The sequence below is a fragment of the Eleutherodactylus coqui genome, chromosome 3 (genome assembly GCF_035609145.1).
Source record: "Eleutherodactylus coqui strain aEleCoq1 chromosome 3, aEleCoq1.hap1, whole genome shotgun sequence".
NCBI lineage: Eukaryota > Metazoa > Chordata > Amphibia > Anura > Eleutherodactylidae > Eleutherodactylus > Eleutherodactylus coqui.
In genome coordinates, this window is record NC_089839.1 from 152,272,323 (window position 1) to 152,280,872 (window position 8,550).

Genomic DNA, 8,550 nt, shown 5'->3' on the forward strand with positions numbered 1-8,550 from the left:
ACTGGCAGAGCTGATTTGGGTCTGCAAAGACCCTGCAGCTCTGCTGCGGCAGTGGGCAGCCAGTGGTCACACGATTGCGGGGTCAAATAACGAAAGTAACACTTCTGCTTTCTCTCTATTCACTGCACTACATTGAGTGCTATGTAGCCTACAAGAGAGAAGGTTAAAAACTTCTTCTGCCTTCTTCTTCAGGTTAGGGGTGCGTTCACACGAGCGCGTATATGGCGCGTTTATGCGCCCAATCGTATATACGTGACCATCTGAGGCGTTGGTTTCCAATGTATTCGTTCACACGGGCGATTTTACGGCGCGTAAAAACGGCAACCCGCAAAAAACAGAACATACGCGACCGAAATACGTGCCAACGTATATTCGATGGCCGAAAAGATCGTTTGAAACATAGGAACAAACAATAATACGCTTTCTAGCTCTGGTCATGATCATCGAAAAACGTTCTTTCCGGCGATTATACGCTGCGGACGTGCGAACGTAAATACGCCTACGCTCGTGTGACCGCGCCCTAAGGTTGTCACCTTTAATCCCACACCGCATTTTTACTATTAGCCAGCATTTAGGACCAGGACCAAGTACTGTAATTTTACTGTGCCAAGTCCTTAATGGGTTAATGAGCAGGATAAAGTATTGCATATAATAACGAGATGCAATGTGAAACGTAATTAGAGACAGGCAAATAAGCCTGCACGAAGTCCAAAAGCAACTGGCACACACATATCTGTCTGCTAGTAGTGTGCAGAATTTTAACTCCTTAAGGGGCTTCAGTCACCACCTCTTCACACCCCTCTCGGAGAGCAGCACATGGTGATGACAGGCCCACCGATTACAGTGATATGTCTGCTGTGTGTAGTATGGAGAAACTTGTATTTTATTAGCAGCAGCCACACAGAGGACTACTCTGCAGCTAGTAACATCTAACCCTGTCTTCAGACACTGATTGGCTGCTGCCTGTTTATTACTGTGCATAGGGAGAGAGCTGTCAATCAGTGGGTGGAGAGCGGGGTGGGCGGGTCTATCTGCAGCTCATGAGTATCGAGGACTAGTCCTCTGTGTGTGTAAAGGCCCATTTAGACAACAATTATCGCTCAAAAGCCATCTTTTGAGTGATAATCATCTTGTGGCCATCGTTCTCAGCTGGATACCGCTGACAGTATCGTTTTCAGCAGGTATCCCGCTTGGAGCTCTCAGCTGGATACCAGCCGAAAGCTCCTAGAACAAAGCAGCTGTCAGCACTCCAGCTGTCTTCTGCATACCCCGCTCGGAGCTCTCAGCAGGATACCAGCTTATAGCTCCGAGAACAAAGCAGCTGTATGCAGAAGACAGCGTTTCATTTACACACTAATAAGCTCTTAAGTAGCTACTTAACAGTTTATGCAAAGTGATCGCTTAAAACTGTCACTCAAACTGCCGCTTAAGCAACTTTTGAGTGATCATCTTGCTGTGTAAATGCACCCTAAGACTTCATCCACATGGGCAATAGCAGTATCACTGCTATGTACACGCGATTTTGTAGTGTCAGTGATGCTTTTTTCTTGGGAACAATGTAGCATTGCGTTGCTGCTACCCACGATTTTATAGCGAGAAAGTTAATAGGACTTTCTAATGTAAAATCGCATAGCATGAAAATCACAAGTTCGTGCGATACGAAAAACAAGGAGGCTTTCACACACGATGGAATAATACACAACAACGCTACGGAATGTGGAATATTCAGCACCAAAATCCACACCGCTAATGTGCAAATTGTCATGCAGAATTGAAAAGGACAAAATTCTGCTGACGTTTCCGCATCAAATTTCGTATTTATATGTGCGGAATTCCAGGACGGCATATTCCACAAAGTTGTTACAGAATATTGCATCCCATGTGAAAGCACCCTTAAAGGGGTTGTCAGTTACAGGTAAACCCCCTTCTGCATGCAGTAATATAACAAACTGGCTTATACTCGCCTCTCCTGGGACACAGCTGGAGAGGCTAGTATAAACCTTTGTGTTCTAGGACTGCATGCAGAAGGGGGTTTACCTATAATCTGTAACTTGGATAACTCCTTTATGGGTTACTAGTAATTATTAGGAAATTATAGTATCAACGTTTCTGGTGGCACGGCACAGGCACGGCTACCACTGGTTTAACTAGAGGGCATGCGGTTGCACCCGGGCCCAGGAGCCTTAGGGGGCCCATAAGGCTTATCTTCTCCAAATTGGGAGGCTAGTCCTTCAGTCCCCTGGGTCTCTGTGGTGCAGGTAGGTTGGTGTCTCCTGTCAAGACGGCTGGGTTGTGTCTGATCTAACGGCTTAGTTGTATTCTCATTGTGTTATTTTTGTCCTCCCCTTCCAAGATCCCTAACTTTCTTCTTTCCTCTGTTGGTCAGGCTCTTTGTTTTATATATACTGTAGGACCTGTGATGACCTCACCAGGAGGCAAAGAGATGACATTACCAGGGGCGGAGCATGAGAAGCACTCACACAAACACACATACAAACAAGTGGTCCTTAGTAGTTTGATTCCCATCTCGGCTATTACTCACATGTATGCCACAGCCAGGCTGTTCAAAGGTGTTACCATAATCCCGGCCACCCCTGGCCACAGCATATAGAGGGCATTTCTATCTAAACCATGCTTAAAGGGGTTGTCCCGTGCCGAAACGAGGTTCTTTTTTTTTTTTGTATAGCCCCCCCGTTCAGCGCAGGACAAACCCAAGGGATGTGTTGAAATTTAAAAAAAAAAAATTACTTACCCAAATCCCCTCTCTGCAACTTCTTCCTTCTTTTCCTCCAAGATGGCCGCCGGGATCTTCACCCACGATGCACCGCGCGGTCTTCTCCCATGGTGCACCGTGGGCTCTGTGCGGTCCATTGCCGATTCCAGCCTCCTGATTAGCTGGAATCAGCACACGTGACGGGGCGGAGCTACGCGATGACGCGTAGAAGGGGGCGGAGCCAGAACGCCGCTCTTGCCCGGACCGACCAGAAGGGAGAAGACCCTTCTGCGCAAGCGCGTCTAATCGGGCAATTAGACGCTGAGATTAGACGGCACCATGGAGACGGGGACGCCAGCGCAGGGAAGGTAAGTGAATAACTTCTGTATGGCTCATATTTAATGCACGATGTATATTACAAAGTGCATTAATATGGCCATACAGAAGTGTTTAACTTAACTTGTCATCGCGGGACAACCCCTTTAAGGGCAAAGCAATCTTTTTTTCATCTCCGCATTTCAAAAGACATAGCTTTTTTTATATTTCCGTTGATGTGGCCTTATGAGAGCTCCATTTTTGCGGAATGAATATTGATTTTCTATTCTACCATCTTGGAGTTAATATACCTTTCTGGAGAAAATTGAACAAATCTTAGCAAGTCCTCTGTTTTTTTTTTTCTTTGCTAATGTTTGAAATGTTGCACTTTTCACTATGCGGTATAAATAACATTTTACCCTTATTTTGATGGCGAGCACGATTATGGCTTTAATAGTAGTACATAGATGGCAAACCTAGGGAGTGTTCTTCATTAGGGAGACAAAACTCAGCGAAACCCAAAAGACTCCATTATACATCAAAGGGGTTCGTCAGCAATGGCTCCATCTTGCCTTATAAGCACAGGACAGTGAGGAGACATTTCATTAGGAGACAAATTAGGATAAAAGTCAAGTAGCAGTGCAGCCCCTGTCTGATGCTTACCAGGCACCATCTTGAGAGTGAGATTTTTTTTACTTTCAATTTAATAATCCCATGATGCATCAGCACAGCATTAGCTGAGGTTATACCATTCTGCTTGCTGAGGGGACAGTTTAATTACATTGTCTTTTCAAGTCACCTATGTAAACTACAGTCCATAAGTATGCAGTCAAGGGGATGAGTTGTGATCTCCTCTATTATAGCTGTGTGATGATCATCAGTAACTGTGATAGGAGTGTCTGCATCCCCCTGTAGGCAGATCCATGTAACAGCATCACACAAACTGAGAATGTGACTAGAAAATGGATACATAACCCCAAGTAAATCTGAGCTGATCAGAATTGGGATCACCGGACCATCTGAGGGAAAAGAGGCTGGAAGTTTCAGGCAGAAAGAAATATCCAACCAAGGTAATACCTGCCCACTTATATACACTGGCGGAATAGCTAGATAATGAATAAAAATATATATCTTTTTTTTTTAACTCACCGGAGTGACCCTTTAATGTGTGCATTCACCAACTCTGTGCATGTCCACCCTATGAGGTGTACATTGCAACATTTCAGCAACTTTCCTTTCCCACTATTAAAGGGGTTGTCTAAAATCAATCTTTTTTCTGTAAATAACAGCTCCGCCTGCCATAAAACCACAAAAAGGCATATTTTTTCCCCATTGGGCTCAGACCTCCCTCCCATTGTTTGTTTACAGGCTGCAGTCCAGCCTGTTTACTGCTCAGTGTTCAATTGCTGAGCTCGGTCATTGGCTGCAGCGGCCTATGACGTCCCCTAAACGGGCTGGGGTAGCCTATAAACGTGACGCTCAGAGTGGGCACACCGGACACAGCAGGGAGCGGTGAGCATATGCCCATTTGTTGTTTGATTGCAGGGAGATCTTGGTAAGCCCCTTTAAATATATTCAGAATCCTGATTTCCAAGCAGGGTAGTACAGCAGTCATGCATATGCACTATGTGCCACCTATATGATAGTGATTGCAGCTTCAAGCTGGTGTGGATGTGGCATCACATTGTCATATAGTTGTGTCACTAGTTGGACTCCTTTGGAGGTCATGTGAAGCGGGTAGTGGAGCAGAACCTTATAGTAGCTGCAAAAGTAACAATAGTCTCCTTTTCTAATCTCGCTACAAAATACTTGTCATTAAATATATTAGGAACGTACTACACCCCAGATATAATCTGTCAGGAAGTATTCGCATATGCAGGTTTCAGACATATTTAGTACGGACTTTGATATAAAAAAATAAAATAAAAAAAAAAAAAGGATGAGGCTGTACTAGCTGTTTTCCCCACCAGTCCGCAATCGCAACTCCTGTTCTCACCACCAGCCCACCGCCGCTGCTCCTGTTCTCACCACCAGCCCACCGCCGCTGCTCCTGTTCTCACCACCAGCCCACCGCCGCTGCTCCTCTTCTCACCACCAGCCCACCGCCGCTGCTCCTGTTCTCACCACCAGCCCACCGCCGCTGCTCCTCTTCTCACCACCAGCCCACCGCCGCTGCTCCTGTTCTCACCACCAGCCCACCGCCGCTGCTCCTGTTCTCACCACCAGCCCACCGCCGCTGCTCCTGTTCTCACCACCAGCCCACCGCCGCTGCTCCTGTTCTCACCACCAGTCCTTGTTTACTTGGCTGCAGCGGTCATGTTCCATATACACACACACAGAAGACTGCTGCAGCCGATCATTGACCTTAGCAGTATGTGGCTCAAGAACGCCAAGATCAGTGATTAGCTGCAGCACTCACATGTTTATAGGGGCCCAGGAGGAGAGCAGAGACCCTGGAGTGGAGGGAGAGAATAGCTTAGACTTTTAATCACCTGCTGTCCTCTCCCCAATTTTACTAGAACTTAGAAACTCCTTCAGAGCAAGCCAATGAAAAAAAGTTGTTCCCCATCCCCAAAATAGAAGGAAACTTGTTAATTGGTGGGGATGTGACCTCTGCTGATCCCAAGAACTGGGTTCCGGAGCCTTTCACTATCGAATTGGGCCGTGTCAATGGGACCACCAGGGATAGCCAAGTTCAAACACACTCTAGATTGCCCATTGAAACGAATAGAAAGGTTGTGCGCTTGTGTGACTGCGTTCATGTCAGGACACTCAGGAGCCCAGTTCTCAGGTCCGGCAAGGGTCCTAGCAATTAGACCCCCACCGATCAGCAAGTTATCCCCTATCCAGCGGATGGAGAATGACTTGTTTTCATGGAACTGCTGTTTATGCAATCCGCTTCTGTAAAAGTGCACCCCATTCTTTTACAAGAGGATAAACAGCACTTCCTTAGTATATATTACCAGAATCGTCCCTCTTACGGTACAAATACATGGCATGGGGACCGACAAAAAATAAAACCGCGTGGTAAGTCACAAACTGATTTTCAAACTGACAGTTGGTTCTTCGCCTTATGTAGTCATAGCAACATGGTTTTTGGCCACGCTGTGTGTGTCCTAAGTCACACGCCTGTATTCCACGCAACGCAGGAGGCCATATTATTGCCTAGAAGACCAGCCACGTGGCTCGTGTGGGACGACTGCAGTGATCGTGTATATCAATGAATGCCGGCACACGCAGATCCCTCATGGAACATAATCGTGTCCTGGTGGGCTTTAGTTTGTTTTAGAAAAACAAGAAAATTGAAAGTAACGAAAGCCCGTCTCCTCCCAACAGCACCAGAAACTAAGGGCGCTCTCACACAGGTGTGCTTACAGCGTCAGGGGGTGTTTCTAACGCCCGCTATAACCGCTGCCCCGAGCCTCCATTCATTTACATGGTGCTTCTCAGACAAGTGTTGTAGCGAAGCGTTTCACCGTGTATTACGCATGAACAGCCCTATTCTTTATGGGTTGCGTATTACGCCTCCTGTCTATCTGTAAAATGCTGCCAGTGTCCCTGCAGCGGTTATACCAGTATATGTAAATAACGTGTCTGCCGGCTGTCACCGCGTGTGACTGCGAGTGTACTGCGCCCGCGTATCTCACGCACACGGCTCCCTGTGTCTGTTTTTTTAAATCCCCTGCTGTTTCATATGTAAACGCCACCCATACACCATGTATTGCGCATTGACATCGTATCATACGCAGCCTATACAAGTGAATAGGGCTCACGCTGCGCGGTACAGAGAAATAGAGCATGCCGCCATCTATCTCTCGTACGTATCTACACGCACATGTGCACGGACGTAATACGCTGCATGTGCTTTACGCATACGGCCGTGTGTAGGAGCTCTTAGAATCCTTTTACACGGAGCAATCGTTCGCACAAGTGAATGAGGAGTCCGCTCGTTCAGCCAGTTTATACGGGCAGATAAATACGTTTCGATTTCGTTCTCGATCGTTCAGTCATCCATTGTGCGAACGGCTGAACAATCGCTATTTACACGCAATGATGCTTTTTTCCTGCTTTCATAAAATGAATGATGACGACGAAGGGAATGAATTCTCATTCACCATTCAATCGTTAGACATGTTTACACTGAAGGATTATTGATCCAATTTGCACTCAAGTACAATCTATTTGGAAAACTATATAGACCCTTCTAAAGTCAGTCCAAGCACCGAGATCGGACGCGTTCGTGTGAACGCCGCGCTCCAGAAGACCAGCCGCACCCAGGCAGCACAGATGGACTGTCGATTTATTTGCCACGTGGTGTCCGCCATGGTTGGCGGCTGCTCTAGTGGGGGCAGGAATATTGGACCCCCCTGGCGGTTGGTAAGGACTTTTTACAGGCGATTGTCCTTGTTTTCATTTCGCCAGGAGCATGGAAACTGCTGTATAGGTAATGCCGCTTCCATACTGCTGGTGGGGGCACACAGCCGGGATGGTGAGCAAGGAGGTGACATAATGAAACAGCTGCGGGTCACAGACGTGGAGTCTCCGTCCAGCAGACTGACACCATTACAGGGGATTTTCCCTCAGGGTCTTCCCCTGCCGCACTGATGACTCTGGAGACACCAGCAGGGCAGACAGACTGACTGAAGCCAGCGGCCCCGCCCAGCCTAACAATTCTCCACACAGTATTGGCTAATATACGGGTTGTACAGGTCAGGTCGTACGCTGATTGGTCAGCCATTTAACCAGCTTGCTAGCCATTGGTCAGACAAGTCCTTCAATCCAGCATTAATAGGCTTAGCCCCCATTGTAAAGCAACTTCTCATTGGCTAAAAGAGGAAGTGGTCGTAAAATAATCACCCTTCGTGCTGCACATCCCGCTTCCATATACTAAGCACTCACCGATCCGCTGCCCCACCGGGCTAGCAAACGCGTTGCCTAATAAGAAATCCATGGTTCAAAGGCGGCGACTGCGGCTCCTCGACGCCAACCAGCACTCAGCTACGAGACGTGATCACATGACACCAGCCGACCTCCGTTCGCCACGCCCATGGCGTAGTCCCGTGCAGACGAGCTGTCAGTCCTCCAGGCCCCGCCTACACAGGAAACACGTGGGGCTCATACCGTGCAGTCAGCTGAGCGCCGTGTGCCTGGTTTGGGGGGAACCTGAACCGTGTTGCTATTGTGTGCCAGGGAAGGCATACAGTTGCGGCACTCTGACTTCCGCTGCTATGTTTTGTAGGTAACTCTTAAATAAGGGGACTTGTACACGTCACAGTCCGCACGGAAATGGAAGAATTATTATTTTTAACACAATTATTCAGTACTAGTGAATGTACGTGCAGTATGCGGTCAAACAACGCCCATGGACACGTGTGTGTATGTGTATATATATATATATATATATATATATATATATATATAGTGGTTAAGGAAATCTGCTGGGAAGAATAAGACATGAAGGATAAGCGTGAAGGAAGACTTTTTAATGGTTTCCTATCTATGAGCGGTGGAGACGCGCCAGT

General features: G+C 47.2%; 1 protein-coding gene across 1 annotated transcript in view; it reads right to left on the reverse strand.

Moving 5' to 3' along the window:
• Positions 1-8,085, reverse strand: part of TOM1 (target of myb1 membrane trafficking protein) — an 81,275-nt gene extending 73,190 nt beyond the window's left edge. Inside the window, exon 1 of the mRNA XM_066596368.1 lies at positions 7,928-8,085. Within this exon, the coding sequence (XP_066452465.1) occupies positions 7,928-7,979 (52 nt within the window). The 5' untranslated portion in view covers positions 7,980-8,085. The remainder of the gene's footprint in view (positions 1-7,927) is intronic.
• Between the last annotated feature and the right edge of the window lie 465 nt (positions 8,086-8,550).